Source organism: Pezoporus flaviventris, unplaced genomic scaffold (assembly GCF_033815535.1).
Source record: "Pezoporus flaviventris isolate CSIRO_AGI_PZ_B2104156 unplaced genomic scaffold, CSIRO_AGI_Pfla_v1 ptg000036l, whole genome shotgun sequence".
NCBI classification, from domain to species: domain Eukaryota; kingdom Metazoa; phylum Chordata; class Aves; order Psittaciformes; family Psittacidae; genus Pezoporus; species Pezoporus flaviventris.
In genome coordinates this window covers 29133214-29153162 of record NW_026892584.1, presented here as the reverse complement: position 1 = coordinate 29153162, position 19949 = coordinate 29133214, and the positions used below count along the sequence as shown (strand labels likewise).

Here is a 19949-nt window from a genome sequence, read left to right as displayed (position 1 = left end):
TAGGTGTTTACTTTCACCATGTATGTCAGATTACTAGCAGACGGTAATGCTGTGTGCTACTAGTGTATTATTAATTTTCTATATTTGAAGCCATAATGGGTTTGATACTGAATTGAAATTAATAAACTCTACCACATTTAAGCAGTGATTCCTGGGCCTGCTATTTCTCTCCTGAACTGCCTATCATATTCCTTATTCTTTATTATTTGCTCTATCCATGCTCCAACAATTGATTCCATAGTAATCATGTATTGATTAGCCCTAGCAGTTGTCTGAGGAAGTAAGGCTTGCAAACATTTCAGAAGTTAGTCATCTCTTACCTAGGCAAATGGAGGTGTTGACGAAAGGAAGAAAACCTGAAATATTTAGAAATCATATGTGTGTCTCAGAGAAATAAGAAGCAAAAAGTAGAGGAGAGAAAGTTGTGAATAATAAGCAGGAGGAGCACCAAAAGGTTCTGGAATCATTCTTCATGTAAATCCATGGATAGGTCTTTATAATGGCAATTAATAGAGCTGTCCACATTGAAGTTTTCTTTGTCACATAAGACTCTTTGACATGGATTTTACCTCTTTTTATGTGACAAAGGCATAAAAATGCCAAATGCAGTCACTTTGGTTTAAGCTCCATTTAAGAAATGCTGTCAGTATTTGTTCTTATTTTTAAAATCATGCATCCTGCCAACAAGTTTGAGGTAAGCATCACTCCTGAAGAAAATCTCTCTCTTGGTGGATATGTTACATCAAATAAAATGTGTGTCATTGTGGAAGAGAAAAAAATATAAACAGTATTTTCATGTTCTCAATACAAAGTTGTAGACAGTTTCCATATGAGGATATAATCAGTCTAAATGCAGCATTCATGATAAGCGTCAGGGAACTAGATGAACGTAATTTAACCAGCTTTGAAATATACAGACAATTAACATCTGAGACAAAAATTTATAAAGGAGAAATGGCAGTCTGTTGTCTTTGCTTTCTGTTATAAGACTTTAAAGGGTTAATAGTAAATTTTCAAAATTGGATTACAGTCATAACTTGCAATTTTGAGATGTTCAAAATTGTTGCAGACAATGGGTGGGCTATAGAAAGGCTGTTTAGATTTCATTCTTTTGGAGTTACAGGTGTAATTTGGCTGAAATCTTGCTTATGTGGTTATCCTTGATATTGGTTGACAGTGGAATCTCTGCCATCTTGTGTCTTTGGAATATATTTTTTGCCAAGTATGTTATGTAGAAAACATGTTTACAATCAAAGTCAAATACTGAGGGTTTGTTTTTTGTTTTTTGTTTTTTTTTCCTTCAGGAAAAAAGGCACAATGGTCATTACCTCATAACCTTGATTTATTATTTTTGTATTTTGTTTTCCATTGCTTATTCTTGATGTAATTATAAATGGGTTTATTTTTTTTAACCTGCAAACTGTTAATTTCCTTTTTTCTGAATTATTTCAAGTAATCTTGCTATAAGAAATGTGTACAGTTTGTGGAATTAGTGGAAAGAATAAAATTCAGTATAAAATTTATTTAAGCTGGTTCAAAGAATCCAGTAGCTTGTGATATATATATCAGGAAATCCAGTGTTGTGCATTTTATAATTTTTTCCTGTAGCAGAAGTTCTGTGTGACTTACGGTAGCGGTACTGTAAATTCCTTCTTATTTTAAACAGTGTTAAAAAAAATTAAATATAACTTGAGATAAGTAAGAATTCAGAATGATGTGTGTGTAACAAGAGTTTAATGAAATACAGTATTTAGTAACACACATGTATTTGCAGTCCAATTTTTTCCCTATAATTTAGCACATTTTTGAGGATGTTTTTTAAACTTGAAATACATCAGTGCTGGGGAAAAAAACTGCAGCCCTTAGGCCCCTTAGGAAAACAGTGGAATTTTTTATTAAATGTGGCTGATTTTTTAAGATGAAGTCTTCATTTCTTGGCTTTGATGCATGAGAGAACCAGGCTTTTAACTGTTGTTCATTCATCTACTGTGTGCAGATTAAAAAAAAAAAAAAACAAAACCTCGCATGTAATATTTTAGAAAAATAAACAGAACAAGCCAGCCTATGAAATGGACCTATAGGTAAGGTCTGTGTGACCATTAGTCATCCCTGTATTCTGCTGCATTACTGTATTGCCTCATTTCCTCCATCTTGCTACTTGGAGGGGCCAGCAAAGAAATACATCTGAGTTTGCAAAGAGGGTAAGAAAAGCAGGGGATTGTCCAAAACTATCTCGCTTGGGAGGCTAAATCGTGTCAGGACAAGTATATGTTTGAGGTCACAAATGTTCTGTGTTTAAAGAAACACTGAATACATTTGAACTGAATTCAAAACAAGCAAAATTTCTGTGTTTTTACAGAACAAAGTGCTAATTGTTCATTAGACATTAGCATGTCTAAGGACATCCAGTAATTTTCTTTCATTAGCTTAGGTTGCACTGGATTTTTTTCCTGTTTCCTAGGCCCTCAAAGAAAAGGATGACCTCAGAAGTCAACTTCTCTCTGCTATACACCAAATAGAAAACCTTCGGAAAGAGCTGAATGATGTGCTTACAAAGAGAGCCCACCAGGAAGAACTCCTCCACTGCAAAGAGGCAGAACTGAATGAAATGAAGTCTCACCAGGTATCTCTTGAAGAAGAGATGAAAGAGGTTCAAGGTACTGTAAATAAACTGGAGAATGAGTTGAAACAGCAAGTCTTACTACAAAATCAAATACAAGCTGAAAAGGAACACTTGGAGACAGAGCTTGCAACTAGTAACTTGATCCGTAAAAAAGACCAAGAAAGACTCTTAGAAGTGCAAGCAGATGTAACAAACCTAAGCTCTGTACGTGTGGAACTAACAAATAGAATAGCAGAAGAGGAGAAAGTCAGAAAGGAATTACATAAGAGCCTCTCAGATCTCCAGAAACAGCAGGAATCTAAGCATGAAGAGGTGACTTCAGCTAACAGGCAGCTGAAGATGGAAAGAGAAGTTCACCGACAGGAGTTGGCAGATCTTCAGTCAGAATTACAAAATGCTAAAATCAAACACGAACGAAACATTCAAGAGCTCACCAAACTCCTTAAACAAGAAAAGGGTGATGCAGAGGCTCAGATTAGAATGCTAAAGGTACTTTATTCTGAAAAGTTCCAATGTCAGGCTTCCCCTCTCCCCCCTATTGAATGATGAAGGTAGTACAACATGTGCTTTAAAACATTTAACACAAATTTTGTTGCAGGTCATTATAAAGGTTTAAAGTTCAGGGTAAAAAAAATTAACAGTAACAGTTTTCGGTGAAGAGCTTTTCTTATTTCAAAAGTAGTGAAACAGGTATATTTGTGATCAGAACAGGAGGAGATATATGAGGCTGTAGTGTTCTAATATGATTTGATCCTTTCTTTAGTTGTTACTTTTACAATTATTGTCATGGCTCTATTAAAGAACTTAAGAACTTGCATATTTCAGGAATGATGCATTTTTGTAAATCTTTAAAATGACTTTTTCTGCATCATGAAATTTGTCTGGAAACACTTTCAAAATGCCAAGTGATAATGTGTAACACTTGTTAAGGTTAATTTTGAAAGTTCTGTTTCAAGGAGTTTTTAGAATTTCTAATTTCTCTACTATTTCTCAGAAAAGTGACTATGTTCAAATAGTGAATGATGAAATATAGCATTTTATTTAGGAATACACAAGTTAATGGCTTTAGTTTACATCAGCTGCTCCTTATTCAAGGCTATTGCATTGGAAAGAAATAGTTTTAGTGGCTTTAACTGATTGATAGAATACAATTGAGAAGTTAAGTTGAAGTGGTCTAAAATGCACAATTAACTGTCAACAGTTGAATGCACTATGAATTGCACTTCTATTGAAGCAATTTTTATTACATGGTTAAATATATATGCAAGATTATTACTAGGACATACAAAATACTAATTTGTATATTTATATTAATGGAGGCAGCAGTTTTCCAGATAGGTTGTAAATTACTGACATATTTTGAGTGTGCTTTTGAAGCACTATAAATACACTTTCCACCTTGGTCCCATCAAATTAAAAATTTTCTCATGTCAAAATTCTACCAATTTAACCATAAAAAAGCTATAAAACCCCTAATCAAAGCTTAAGTGATTTATGATTTACTTCATTGTAAGTAATTTAAACATGTTTATTTCCCTTCTCACAAACATGTATCTAGTTAAAAATGCATATTTTCCTCTCTTTTGCAGTTATGAATTGATGTTACTTAGAAAAGTACAGTTAATTATTTAGTATATTGTTTATGATAATAACTGACAATAATTCTTAAGACCGTGCTAACACAGAATGTATCTAATGAAGATAGCAGTAAAAATCTGGAAGGTTGTTAGCGGAAGGATCATTAAAATCGAAATATTTTGACAACAGTGCTTAACACTGGGGACTTAATTTGTGGCGTGTCTTGTTATTTCAGTGATCTCTCAAAATACGTGTTTTTTCTTTGACAATGACATAAAAATTAAAACTGTACATTTAATGTCAAGGGGAGAGAAAGAAAGTGTATTCTGGATGGTAGTAAGCAAATAATGAGTTGATCATACTGTATGTTCCTTTTCTACTGAAACCTTTTCTTACCACCAATCTTGTGGTAAGGTCCTTGATATCGGTACTGATTGTTGTATCTGAACAGAATATCTAAAAATTAACTGCTTTCTTTTATTCCCAGTGCCATGAATTCCCAGAATCTTTAATCTACACACAGTTTCTTTACAGCACTGTGTCTCTGAAACATAGAACAGAGGGCTTGAGGGAGATGGATTTTGTTAGATAATAGGGTGGGCTTCTTTTTTTTAGGAGTACACAGAATGATAATGACAACACTGTCTTGCTTCAAAGACTATATGTGCAGTAAAATAAATAATCATATCCATCTCTAGGAAGACCTGATGAAAACGTGTCACCATGGAGATGATTTGGTTACTTTTTGTCTGAAGTCATCATTACATCGCAATTGGATTTTCACTTTTATGGACATAGTTTTTCTTCCAAATTACAGAAAACTTAGCATGCCTTTTGTTTAGTTGTATTCAAATGTTGTGGTTTTAGGGTGGAGGTTAGGGAAATCCAACAGAAGAGTTTTTTGTTGGGTGTGGGTTTTCTTTTTTTTTTTTTTTTTTCTTTTTACCAATTCTAATTTTCTCTTACTGTTGAAGTAGTAATCTTGACCTTATTTATGTCTCAGCCTTGTCCAACCTTTGTAACTGCTTTTGGGAAAGAATATACATAACCCTGTCCAGAGGTTCTTATTGTTAAAGTCTTAAAAATAAAGGTCAGCTGGGAGAGACTTGGAGAGTGAAGGAAAATTTAGCACAAGACCCAAAGCCTTAAACTTAACTAGAGGAGGAATTTTGAGTTACTTTCAGGAAAGCAAGGGTGCAGAGACCTGTGTTTACAGGACCAACTGCTGCCTAGGTTGTAAAAAGAAGTGACTTGATCCTCATTGTTCCCTCTCTTGCTTCCTCTGCATGATACTTTCTGCTTTTTGTGTGGCTTTCTGTAGTGCTGCACTGGATTGAAAAATTACCTGGTAGTTAAGGATTTTTTGAGGTAGTAGGGGAGGTACCATAAGAATGTCGTATGTTGCAGTAGAACTGGAAAAGAGCATAGAATTTTGTATAATGTGTCAGTCTTGAGAAGGATCTTACTGTCTCAGTACTGAGATTCTAGTGCTTAAGCTTTTAATTCTGTTTCAGCTAGAATATTCTAATGAATTCCCAACCAATGTCTTTATGATGTCTTTTTTTATTATTTGAAATGTTAGATAAACTAGGCATAGGAAATTAAGTGGTTTGCTTAGTGTTCCTCAATCAGCTATGTGTTTAGAAGCTCTGAATTTGTCCCTTATTTTACTATGTATCCTCATTTGCTTTAAAAATATCCTTGTTCTCTTAGAATAATGAAATACAATATGTCCTTGTGCCTGATAGCACTTTCAAATATTAATCTTTAATGTAAGATTATGTAGAGGTATGTATCTGTCTATATAAAATTGTGTATGTATACGTATTCTTTTCTTCTATACATATACCAGGTGGGTATAGTTATTTTTTTCCTGAAGATTATCAAATGTGGAATATGTGTTCAATAAAGTTTAATTAAGATTAATTAAATTATCAATTAAATTATGATCAAATAAATTATGGATTTGCTTGTCCACATCAGAAACTAATAAAAATTATCTTACTTTATTGTGTCTCAGAGGTAATATAAGTGAGGAATTTGTTTTTTTGGATTGTGCCCATCTGCATAGTCATAATACAATTAGCTTTAGTAGGAACTGAAAAGTCGATCTTATGAGCATATTCATAGAAAATGTTTTAGGCATTGCAGGCTTATCTTTGTGTTCATAAGTCTTTGTGGACTTAGGACACTAAAGTTCTTTCTCAGAATTGTCCAGAGAAGTTTTTGTACTCTGTTGGCTCTGGTGTCTAAATTGACTCATATAACTTCTCTCCTTACCCTTCTTCCCCATAAAAGTTATATTTATAGTGTAACTGGGAGAACAGAATTTCTGCTTTTCCTCAGGAAGGATTTTACTCTGCAGGCAAATTTTTGTGTGTACCTGTATCCCACAGTTCATCAAATATGAAACTACTTTTGAGTAATATGTCTGTAATTTACTTCTTTGTTTTTTTTTTTTTTTCATTTTTTAGATATTCTAGAGAATTCTTCAAATCTGTCAATTTTAATCAGTTATTTTTTCCACTGGAAATCAATATACCTGATTCACTCACCTAGTTAGAAATTTCAAGGCCCTTAAATGTTGTTCTTCATTTCTCTCTGCAATGTTTCCATGAATAGCATGAAACCCAGTTCTAGAAATAAAAATACCAAGTCTTTGCAGATATAAATTTAGTATTAGGTTCTGAAATGAAATGGTATTCCTAGACTTTATGATTCCAAATTATTTCAGTAATGGAAAAATTGCATAAATATTGGGCTTCTTAAGGTGATGTAAGCCGATGAGTATAGCAGAGTTGAAATGCAGAATCTGAGACTTCTGTTTACTGCTTTTAAAACACTGTATGGTTCTACAACTCTGTGATACATGTTTTCTATGTTCAGGTGAGTGATTGCACTTAATATAAATTAAATGTAAAAAAATAATAGAAATATACTTCCATAATATTTTTTCCATGGATTTGAAACTATTGTCTGAAGAGTGTTTTAAAATAACCCATATGGTGACTTTGTAATCTGTTTTCCCATTACCATCAGATGGAGCTTTTAGAAGAGAAGAACATAGTGAAAGCTCAGTGTCAGCAACTAGAGAAGATAAAATTTGAGTGTGATAAATTGACAGAAGAATTAACCCAAAATGAAGAAGAAAATATAAAACTCAGGCGGAAATGTGAATTTATAAAACAAGAACTGGAGAAAAAGGTAAACTTACCTAGTTTTAACCATTATACATCTCTTTGGTGATAATTATCTAAAATAAATGATGAATTATAGAAAGAGTAAATTTAAAATACAAAAATTAAATGTGCATAGTAAAGAATATACAATTATAATGTAGTGTACAATTTCTGTATAAGTCAAGAAGGGAAAAGTGCTTTGAAGGAGTCATGAATTGTATCCCTCCAAAGATTTGCTAATACTGTTTTGGCATAGAAAGAGAAATGCTGTTACCTGCTGTATTTTTAATATAGGCAACTATAGTTTGTCATCCATTGCACTTCTACTAGTTTGATGCTGGTGCCGGTAGGAGAGCATTGGAGTAGGCTGCCCAGGGCAATGGTTGAGTCACCATCCCTGGAGGTATTTAAAGGATGTGTAAGTGTGGCACTTAGGGACATAGTTTAATGGTGGACTTGGCCGTGTTAGGTTAATGGTTGGACTCGATGATCGTAAAGGTCTTTTTTAACCTGAATGATTCTATGACTCCATATATTTCCCCTTCCCAGAATTTGTATGTTAGAAATTACCTAGCTCCACAGTTGTGTCTAATGAGAGCAGTGTATGAAGATTTCCAATAAATAAAACTTAAACTGTTGCACCTTGTTGTTGCAGAGGTCTATAATTAATAAATTTTTTGAAATTACTATTCTTGCTTTTCTCACTATTCTCAGCACACTTGAACATACTGAAATGTACCTGCTAAAGTGTTTAGCTTACGCTGCATTACATCCTCCTGATCTCAGCAGCAGACAGGTCTGAAGCAACTTCATTTCTCACAAGAGTTTTGTCATACTAATGACAATGCATAATTCGATATACAGTTTAACAGAACTGCTCCTGGGTTCAGTTTTACTCAGATGGTGCTTCAATTGTAGATATAAAGGAGGAGAATATGAATTTTTAAAAGAGGTGCAACATATTTAATAATCTTTCTGACACTGGATGATAACATAAAATACTTTCCACAGTGCCAGTCACTGTCTGATGTGATATTCTTATGCAGGTGTCCTTCAGACATCTCTTTGATGACAGAGATTAAATGCCTGTAACTGATTTAGGGCAAAAGATAATAAGGGGAGTATTTGTCTTAGGCTGCCTATCCTAGTGTGAAAAGTAGATTTATAATAGAATGCCTGGTTTTGGCTCTGAAAATAGGCTCTGTGATTGTTTGGTTTGCATTTGGTAGCAGCTTCTTCATAACTGATTTGAGGGAGAATAAGGAGGATCAAGAGAGGAACTTATGAGTACTATTAGAAGGTATTATTTTCCATGGTAAGGAACTGAACTTGGTGAATGAGTGAGTTTAGTGTTATTATCACATTTTGCTAATGATGTGTTATAATATAAATGGAATAATTTATCTTTATTTTGTTTTCCTCTTTCATTCCAGAATAAACAGGTCAGCAATGAAGAAGATCATTTGAGGAGGATGGATGCGGCTAGACTGCAGTTTAAGGATCAGCTGCGTCACTTAGAAATGGAACAGGAATCTATTCTCACCATGATAGGAAGTGAAATTGATGTTGCTTGTGAAATTTTTTCTCGGGACTCCATGGAGAAATTAAAAGTAATTCTAAGTATTCTGCAGGTTTTGTTATTTCCTTAATGAATGTTTGTAGCTGAGTTTGTGTGCATTGTTGTCACCTGTCACTTCACTGGTGAATGCAGAATGCAGAAAGACCTATCACATTTTCTCCTTGTATGAAGTATTAATGAAGCATTCCAACACAAATTTATTTTCTTTTTATCCACATAGGGAAGATAACAATTTTCTTTTCATGCCCATCAAATATTGAAAACAAGTGATTTGTCTTTTTCATGAAAGCACTAAGAACATCATCATGAAGCATAATTAAAGATTTGGGGGATTTTCATTTTTTACTTTTGATAAGACATTTATGTGGCACATAGCATTTCTATAGATATACTGGTAACAGTAGATGACTGACAACAATTGCTTCTGCTACTTCTGGTTTATGTGCAGCCATTGTTCTGCAGAATGCAGGAAAAAACAGTTGAATGACTTTGCAGTTGGCCTTAAGAAATAGTAATTTTTAAGTAGAGTCTGATTATATTACTTGGAAATATTATTATATTCTCGAAAAAGGACATAAAGTTTCAAACTGAGAATATATACCTTGATTCAGAGGTACGTGCTGGGGGTGTTTGAAATGCATTGTCATATCAGTGATTCTTAGAAGAAATCTATGCAGATTCAGAATACAACTTACTATTGTTGCAATTTAGTGAAGCTGCACCATTAAAGAAAATTTGTATCAGCGAGTTTCCATAATTTGCTTTTAAATGTGACTAATTTATGGCTAAATAGTTATATTAATGCATTTACAGATATAATTTCCAAGCTGGATTTTTAGCAAAGAATATTTTTTGATGCATTTCAAATAGTGGGAAAGACTTTTTCTCTTTTCTGTGTCCAATTCCCATTTTTATTCCTGTTTCTTTCTCCCCTACGATTCCATAGGCAGTATCGCTTACACCAACAGTTCTGAATGATCCTCATCGCTGGTTAGCAGAAACAAAGGTAATAGTCAATCTGAAATTTTACTGAGATTTACCATGTTGACCATGACATATCTTATCTGAGCTCTCTTTTCGTTTTCCTTTGCATGAACCTTAGATACTAACTTTTACTGACCAAAAAGAATTAGCATACCTTTTTAAAAAAAAAAAAAAATCAATAAATGCTTTAAATTCTGTCAACATACAATAGAAAGAGAAAGATATTTGGAAAGGAAGGACTATCTCTTGATGTTTAGGCATACACTAATTCAATGCTAATTTCTAGGCATACACTAGCAAATTCATGCTCCTGATAAAAATTAAAAAACCCAAACCAAACAAAAAAAAAAAAACCAACAAAGAAAAAACAAAAAAAAAACTCAAAGTCCTCCCCCCCCAAGCCCCCAAACCGCTAAAAAACAAAGCCCAAACCCAACCAGCCAAATGAAAAAAAACCACACAACACCAAAATCTATGTATTGCTTCTTCACATACAATTATCAGCCAAAATATATCTCTTTTGAGACTCTTTGAAGGTCAATATACGTCCTCTTAATCTATCTGAATGAACCTTTTATTGTTACTGTTTAGTAATGGGTACAAACGAGTAATCTCTGACTCCAAAGGTAGTTTGACCAGTTAACATTTCTCTTATTTTTATTAGAATTCTTTACTTTTTATTATCCTATTTTTAAAATTCTTTTTTAATGTAGACTAAGCTTCAGTGGCTGTGCGAGGAGGTAAAGGAGAGAGAAAGTAAGGAAAAAAAGCTGCGATGCTACTTACGACAGAGCCGAGAACAGCTCAAGCACTTTACACAGGTGAAGGAGGCTGAACATCAGTCTCTTTTTAAACAGATACAAAAGCAAGAAAAACTTTTGGAAGAAGTTCACAGAGAAAAAAGAGGTATGTTGCTGGTTCGATTTTTGGGTGAGAAAAGGGAGAAAGAATTTTATGATTCTACTAATTATAATACCTGTGTGGCACATTCAGATGTATTTTGTCAACTGCTAATTGCAAACTCTGATTTTGTAATGTGCTAGTGATAACCAAGAAAACCAACTGTGCCATCTGTGGCATTCCATAACCCAGGCAAAGAGGAGTTACTCAGGAGTCTCAGGCACCATTGCTAATGCTGCTTTTATCCGCTGAAAAGAAAGAGCCAAATGCACTGTCAAATTCTACGCAGTTACTCCCTTTTGCTTAAATTGTATGTATAAAGGACTGTGGTGACTTTTCTTCTCATCCCTTCTATATTGCAAAATGAAGTAAGACAGGCTTTGATTCTAAATAAAATGAATGACATTATATGGAATACCACAAAAAACATAGTTTTCTAGCTTTCCATGCTTATCATGAAGGGGAAATACTAATTGGATTGTACTGATCAATTTAAATATTTTGAGAGAGATGGACCTCACTGTCCCCAGCCAAAAGCCATTTATTAGTGTCTGATCAGGAACTTGTAGTTTAATATTTTATATCCTATGAGGGCAGGATGAGAGAGTTGGGCTTGTTCAGCCTGCAGAAGAGAAGGCTCAGGAGATGTTATTGCAGCCTTTTAATACTTAAAGGGGGCTTATAAGAAAAATGGGGACAGCCTTTTAGTAGGGCCTATACTGATAGGATAAAGGGTCATGGATTTAAACTAAAAAGGGGTTGATACAGACTGGGTATAAGGAAGGCTGTTTTTACAGTGAGAGTGGTGATATGCTGGAACAGGTTGCCCAGAGAGGTGGTAGATGCCCAATCCCTGGGAACATCAAAGGTCAGATTGGATGGGGCTCTGAACAACTTTATCTAGTTGAAGAAGCCCCTGCGCATTGCAGGAGGGTTGGACTAGATGACCTTCAGAGGTCCCTTTTCAACCTAAACCATTCTATGATTCTGTGATACTCCCATAATATTAGTAATTGGTGATAATTTTCTGTCTCTAGATACAATTGTCTAGAAGTGTAACAGTAGAATAAAAAATATACTATAGGCAGTGATGACAATTCTTTAACCAAAGGAACTGAAACCAGATTTTTTTATGTAAAAAGAGAGAGGGGAGGAAATGTCATATGAGGCTAATTCTTGGTGTTAAGGCTTCATATTATCTCAAGACCTGCAGTGACTGTTTTGAGAATATTGCTTGTCCAATGCATGCATGCATGTGTATGCTTCCTTGAACTCTCCCTCTAAGGTACTGTCACAGCAGAAGAGCAAGTTTCTGAATGCATGAAGAGAATGTGGATAGCTGGGAATCTTACAGGTAGAGCTACAAGAATGTGATCAAAAGAAAAAGAGATAAAGCTAATGCATGAAAATGATCAATGAAAAAATAGGCTAATTGACACAAGGTCCATGAATCATAATTTCCAGAATAAATTCTATTCAAAATATTCTGATTTCTAAATCAGAAATAAATTCTATTAAGATAAATGCTCTCGTTCCACATCTTTTGGATAAAACTTTTTCAAGGATCTGATGAAGCCTGAAAAAATGGAAGGCTATATGGTGAGGAGATGCTATTTTGACGTCTATAAATGGCTGATGCTAACCTGACTTATGAGCAGAATAAAGTACTTCTACAAAAACTTTGCATGTGGGTGAACCTTACTATTAACATGCCTTATGAGTTGATACAGTGTATAAATATGGCTGACTTGTTACCTGGTTTGCATCTTTTTGTGTAATATGTTAGACTACTATGTGCATACCTCACTGTGTCATGGTCCAGTCTTTCACTGTATTCTGTTCCCTGACTTTCTGAAGGAAGCTGTCACCTCTCAGGTTTTCTTTTCCTGCGTTCCTTCAAAAACTTTGTTCTGGCCTTTATTCAGGACTCAATACTGATAGTGATGGAGTATTTTTTTATTTTTTTATTTTTTTGGGCAGACAGAATAAATATTCTTTACTCTGTTTAATCATTTTATTAGTAGTCATTTTGTATGTAGACTCAGACCAGATGAAAGTAAACTTTTACATAAGTTTAATTACAGCTTCTATTAGCTGACTTAATTACTTATTTTGTGCAATATAGTAACAAATAATAGCAAAACAACTGTCCTGGTTTCAGCTGCCGTAGGATTAATTTTCTTCCTTGTAGCTAGTACAGTGCTATGTTTTTGGATTTTTGGTTTGGTTTTTTTTTTCCTGATTTAGTCTGAGAATAATATTGATAAAACCATGTGGTTTGGGTGTTGCTAGATAGTGCTTACCCTAAGTGTTTGTTTCCCATGCTTTGCTAGTGAAGAGGGGCACAAGAAGCTGAGAGTGAGCATAGGCACAGGACACCTGACCTGAACCAGCCAAAGGGGTATTCTGTACCACAGCATGTCGTGTTCTGTGTAGAAACTGGAGGAGTTGTCCAGAAACCACTGATGGCTGCTGGGGATGGGCTGGGCATTGGTGGTGTGCAATTGTATTGTGTATCACTTGTCTCTCTTGGGTTTTATTCCTGTCTTTTTATTATCTCCCTGACACACTCATTATTATAATATTGTTATTATAATATTTTATTTCAATTACGAAACTGTTCTTAACCCACAGATTTTGCCTTTTTTCTGATTCTCCTCTCACACTGTGGCAGGGGGTGTGTGTGTGGATTGGGGGTATATGTGTGACATGAGCAAGTAACTGTGTGGTACTTAGTTGCCAGCTGGGGTTAAACCGTGACAACAGTAGCAATAACAAATAAAAACATTCTTGTAAATATTTTATAGAACAGGGCAGGTTATTTGCTTTACAAGAATAGTAAGATCCTGTCAAGACTTTCTTCCTTCACTTACAAAGAACTTTGAAAGAGAACATGCTTTGATCTTTCAGGCGTGAATGTTTCTATTGTTATCCTTCACTTGTTTAAAATGATAACGCCAAGACCCTGATATAATATTAAGTAGTGTGTTATTCTTTTTAGATTTGAATAATTTTCTGCTAAGATGATCTCCCTGAGGCCTTATTTGCCCTTTTAAATATAAGTGCATAGGAAATAAAGCAAACATTATTTAGTTGTTAATTCTGCTGTACCTGATTTGTTTCATGCTTTGTGAAAACTTTGTAGCCTGCATTTATATTTCAAGGTATAGGCAAAGTTATCATGGAAACTGTTAAACTAAAAAGAGGGGTAAAAATTAATATTATGCACTGAGCACAAAAAGTAGTATGTAATCTCATGGCTTCTATCTATAAGGGACATTCCTTTGTTCCTTACAAATATGCTCAGTTACACTTGTTACTTGAGATATTATGATTTCTGTAATTCTAAGTAAATTATATTCTCTTCTGTCTACTTGTAGAGGTGGATGCAGGTTAAAAGTAGGTAAGAAAAAGAAATTAACAGTTGCATAGCTATTAGTTTTCTCTGTAACACAAGCTAGTAAAAATGCTTTAAAATTCCACCAAATATAGGATGAGAAATAGGACTTAGAAACAGTAATTTGCAAGCTGACATTGCAGGCTGGTGTTAGGTTTGAGATCTGGGTTCAGGATACATGCACATGCTGGGAATCCAGAGCCACATAGGTATTAGATAACAGAAGATGAAGATAGGTAACTGACTGCTGTTGGTGGATTTACTAAAACATCCTCCTTGCTGTCTTCAAAGTATTCATAAAAGATTTATGTTTGATTTAAACAATTAATGGTAGTGGAGTTTACTGTTTTATATAGAAATAGGGATTCAGGACTGTTTTTAGGTAGCTACCAAGCATCCTATTGGTTCTTTACCCCTTACCTTTTTTAATGATATAATTTGAAACCTGGTCATGTAAGATGGTGGGGTGTTTTTTGGGGTGGTTGGTGTTTTGGGATTTTTTTTGGACACTACCATGAAAGTAGTGCTAGAGGAGGGAAGAATGTACTTGAATTCACAATAGCAATTAATTATATTCACAATTAAGAATATATTCATATGTGAAAATTTATGATTCAGTTCATCACATTCTAATTTGATTAGATCTAACAGTCAACAGGTTCTGTAGATACAAATGGAGTTGGTATGATTTGGGCCAGAATCGGTGTGTTTAGCTGCTGCGGTGTCATACGCCTTCCAGCAGTAGGTATCTACTAATAGTATTCAAGACTTTAGAACAAACATCTGCTGAATGGAGACAGGGAAACAATACAACTGAAATTTACAACAGGTAACCTAACGCAACTTCCTGGTATTTCATTCATTTAGTAAGATATCTGATAGTTAACAACTGCACATGATATACAGTATATGCTATATATAAAGTGTGTATATATATATATACACTATATATAAAATAACAGTGTGGATGTTGTCTGTATAGCATTCAGTGTGGGTCATGCAGGAAATTACTAATGTAAACATGATGATTAAATATGTGATCTATAAATTAAGAGTTAGGAAGGTGCTATTCTGACAAAGGGGTAGTTATTGAAAGGCATACTTAGTATTGTTTCCTAGATGTTAGTCTGTAGACTCATTTTTCTTCCTGAGCAAGCTTTGTATGAAGCTCAGTTATGTGAGTTTTCTTATCATCATTTATGAAAATAAGACTTGGAACCTTAGATAATTTTATGGCTTTGTTGGCGCATAGAGGAAGTGGAATAGCCCTGGGATCATTTGATTTCATTTACTTGCTGCCAAGGAGGGAAATTTCATGTTTTATTTAGTTTTACAACTCTTTATACCAATTTTGAATTTGAAGCCAGGTTCGGAAATTCATAATAATGTTGACAAACATCAAAAAGCCAGGTTCAGAAATTCATAATAATGGTGACAAACATCAAACAATGTTTTAAGATCTTTTTATTAGCATATTAAGAAATAGGCAGGTTACCTTGGTATTCAATAGTGTTTTCTTGTGCAACTGAATTAAATGACAGTGCGTGTGACAGTGTATGCAAGAATAATGAATTTACAATCTGTGTGTGAATTTAATTGGTTTGTTTCACAGTTATGTCAACATAGATTGTTCTTTTGAAAACTGTGGCCTGCATTGCACAAAATCAGGTAACCTGGTAGGAGGTAGAGAAATAATAGAATGCATGTCTGTTAGTGTGAGTCCTGACTACTATTATTCATGAAGTGATACATTTAAATGTTTAAAACAGTTTTTATTAAACAAACAAAAAAAATGTTGCAAGACAAAATATGGCTATTTGCATTTCTTGGACTGTAATACTCTTGCATACTGAATGAAAAGCCTAGGTTCAATTATGATGAAACTAGTAGAATGTAAGCATGCAAATAATTTAATGTATACATGACTTTGACATGAAGATTTGAAAAGCTACTTTCCTAAAGGAAAAAAGAAAACACAGCTAATAGCATAAAAAGTTTTAAGGCAAAAGGAGAAAGCAGTGTATCAAAATGATAGAAAATGTAAATAACAGAGGCAGAATGGTGGTTGGCTTTTGTTACTTAAACTAAAAACCTGGAAGAAATACTTACAGAATACTGACAATAATTAAATTATAAGCGAAACGTAGGTGCATGAGTGAAGGAAACAAAGGCAGAATGGATTTACTGTAATTGATAAAATGACCCTATGCTTTTTTTATAAACACCAAAGCATACTTGACAGTATTGCTTATGGTGCAAATGGACAGAAATATTTTCTGCTGTATTTAGAATGATGTAGATTTTGGATGGGGCGTTTTATTAGAAAGTCTGATTCTGAAAATATCTGTGGCCACTACTACAAACCACTTGTCTGAGTACTTAAATGTAGTCTAAAAATGCTCTATTAATTTAACTTTGCATAAATTATAAAAATAAAACTGAGAAATTGTATTCTCAAAAAATTTATTTGTTGATTTCCTTTCAATGGATCTGATATTAAAGTGGTTTTTTTTTTGCTTTTTTTTTTTTTGAGGAGGAGGAGGGGGGAAAAATAAAAATAGAGATTTATGGTAAGCATGCCAAAAGCATATAGGAAGACTATTTAAACTCTTTTATTGAGGAACCTGTTTCAGGAAGTTTTATAAGCTTAAATAGGCCTACCAAAACTTAACTACATAGGCTTTTGGTTTTTCCCTTCTTCACCCCGAAGTGTTTTCAAATATCGAGGATATTGTAGGCTCCTTATGAATTTCTGTAGAAGTGTTAATATTATCACAGTGTATATGATATAATCCTGGCAAATACAAGTAAGCTAACATAAAGATTCATGAATGAGAGTAGTGAAAGAAAATACAGAAACATCATAGAGTTTCAGGATTGCTTACAGAGGAGCAGGAGTTTCATAGCTCTCTGGTGATGCATCAAGGCTGACTGCAGCTCTCTTTCCATCTTGATAAGCATACCATCCTGAACAGTGGAGAAATTCAGAAGTCTAGCAATATTTATAAATAAGTAAGAACTGAAGAGGATGTGGATTCTGATTTCCGGTTAGCCGATTTGTACTTTGGCTACAGTTCACTACTTAACAGGTTATCTAGCATGCCACCCAATTGGATACTTCAGTAACAAGTTAGATAAATACTTCTTAGATATTTCCTCTTGAAGTGATTTTAATTTCATAAAAAATATTTTAATAACATTCATGAAGTATTCAGTGTTTTAACAAAGTGGACAAAGGTTTGAGGAAATAAAGGTATAAATCTATTTTAACTATGTTCCATTTTCTTTCTGGAATCACTGAGCATGCCAAGGAGTTCTTACAAATTGTTTCAAAATTGTTTCAGGTGACAGAGGTATTACTATTACTACAAAGAAATGTTTGAAGGTAGAAAAACTGTCTTCCTGAATTGTACCCAAGACCTGCCCCAAATTTATTTGCCGAATTTTGTATGTTCTAGCCAGATTGTGTAGTCTGAAAAGCTTATCTTGCAAACCAATGAAAGTCTATATTTCATCCTGGGAGCACCATTGGTCTTACAACTTAGACTTACTTTAGTTGCTGATTGGTTTTGTCAAAAGAAAGTATCAGTTCTGTCTCTTCATCAAGAGTAGAACATCAGCAATTTTTGAAAACAGTCAGGATGCTTGATACAATTTGAGTTTTATTTTTGACCAGGAAAAAATTTGCATTCATACCCAAGTCCTTTAAATCTTTTTAACGTGCATAAATGATAGTAACTTATTTTTTCTTTGGTGTATATCTGAATTTTTAATTTTGAATTACGTGTTTTTAGAGATTTGTTTTGCTACCCTTAGCACAGAAGCATAGATTAAACTGCTTGAGATCTGTTATTTTGGAATAGATCATGTTAATTTTAAAAATAAATAACTAGGTTAACAGCATGGACTGTCATGCTCAGGTCCTAGCCTTATTTACATGTGTGTGTTCCTTTCTTGATCTATCTCTGTGAGATTTCATTATCTTTGGCCATATTTTTCAGTGTGCCAGAGTATTTATAATCTTGGATTTTGTTCTGAAGCTAATCCTGTATATACTTCTGTTAGAATAGCTAATTAAATGAAAAAGAAACAATAAGTTGTAGCAATCTTTGTTAGTGATCAAATGCCTTTAAAATATTTCAGGTATTTAATTTTTTTCATAATTTTTTATTTGAATGTATTAAGTCTATGTGGCAATACACATTAAATGCTTTAATATTTACCTTCTGTACAAAAGTATACTGTCTCTGTTACATTTCTGATATTTCTGTTTCGTACAGAGAGGAAAAATAGGTCTTTCAAGAAAATCTTTCTGTAATATATTGAAATGTATAGGGGCTAGACATGATGTGGTATAACAGTGAGTCATGGAGTTTGCACAGTTCTTTTGTTTCAATAAAATGTACTGCTACTTCAGAGAAGACATGGGTAGACAAAGAAATGTTTAACAGAATAAGACCTGAAGTATTTGTCAAGGCCACATCCATTTTTATTTTTTTTTTATAGAGCATTCTTGGTAAGGCTTTTGTGGTGTAAGAAAAGCAGGTGGTTTGCTCTGATCCACCAACAATACACTGATTTAATTTGTATCAAAGATATAATATTTTGCAAAACACTGTTTTACCTTAAAGTCCCAGGTGATGCAAGCTGTGTTCTGTACAACTTCTCAGTGTCTACACTCTATAATCACACTTAAATTGAAAGAGGGTAGATTTAGATTAGATACTGGGGAGAAAGAATATTGTCTATGAGGGTGGTGAGATGCTGAACAGGTTGCTCAGGGAAGTTGTAGCTGCCCCATCCCTGGCAGTGTTCAAGGCCATACGGGATCAGGCATTGAGTAATCTGTTCTAGTGGAAGGTGTCCCTGCCCATGGCAGGGTGTTGGAACTAGATGACCTTTAAGGTCCGCTCCAGCCCAAACCATTCTATGATTCTATGAAATTATTACATTTTTCAAATTTCTCTGATATTGGTGCATAGATTATACCACTAAGTAAGGTTTAAGAAGATAATGATTCTAGCCCTGACCTTCTATGCTTTTGTCACAAGCACAGAATTGTGCTGGGCAAGTCTGTGGTGTTATACTTTGTGCATTAAGTTTATCGTTCATTCTGTTTAATTACATTCATTTTATTCAAGAGTTGGAAGAAGAAATATTTTTATGCATTGTCTTAGATTTGAAGCTCCAAAATCGAGTGGTGGTGTCATTTCTGTTAATCATACAGTTAGCTACTAGTTACGAAGATTTTGGTATGTGATCTCTAAAGCAAGATATCAATTCTTTTTTTTTTATTTTTTTTTCTGTTAGGAAAAAATATCAGGATTCTTTGTTGTTTAAATGTGGAAAATACGGATTCAATGAGCCTGTTACACTAAAGTAGATTTGAAATGTAGATAAAACTTTGCTTTTACAAAATCTTGTCTTCCAAATTACTTTTTTTTTTTTTTTTTTAAACCGGAAGTCCAATTATTGTTTGAGCAGAAAGTGTAAAAGTTCAAAATGTGGAGGCAATGCAGTATGTTGAGTGCAAATACACTGACACTGAGCAATGTCTGAGCAAGCAGGAACTTGGGAACCGGTGAAAAATCCACAGTGAATGTTAGTATCAGGATCACTACTGAATGACAGGTAGTATTTTAGGTGTTTCTATCATATCTGTCACCATGGTACTTAGTAGCTTTCTAGCTTTCAACTGAGTGTGCCCGA

General features: G+C 34.0%; 1 protein-coding gene across 11 annotated transcripts in view; it reads left to right on the top strand.

Moving 5' to 3' along the window:
* Window positions 1–19949, top strand: part of CEP128 (centrosomal protein 128) — a 140504-nt gene that overhangs the window by 38388 nt on the left and 82167 nt on the right. For 10 of the 11 annotated variants that reach the window (XM_061463739.1, XM_061463740.1, XM_061463736.1 and 7 more), the window contains 5 exons: window positions 2462–3112; window positions 7241–7405; window positions 8814–8990; window positions 9906–9965; window positions 10657–10849. In XM_061463739.1, coding sequence (XP_061319723.1) covers window positions 2462–3112; window positions 7241–7405; window positions 8814–8990; window positions 9906–9965; window positions 10657–10849 — 1246 coding nt within the window. The remainder of the gene's footprint in view (window positions 1–2461; window positions 3113–7240; window positions 7406–8813; window positions 8991–9905; window positions 9966–10656; window positions 10850–19949) is intronic. The other variant, XM_061463741.1, reaches the window with a different exon arrangement.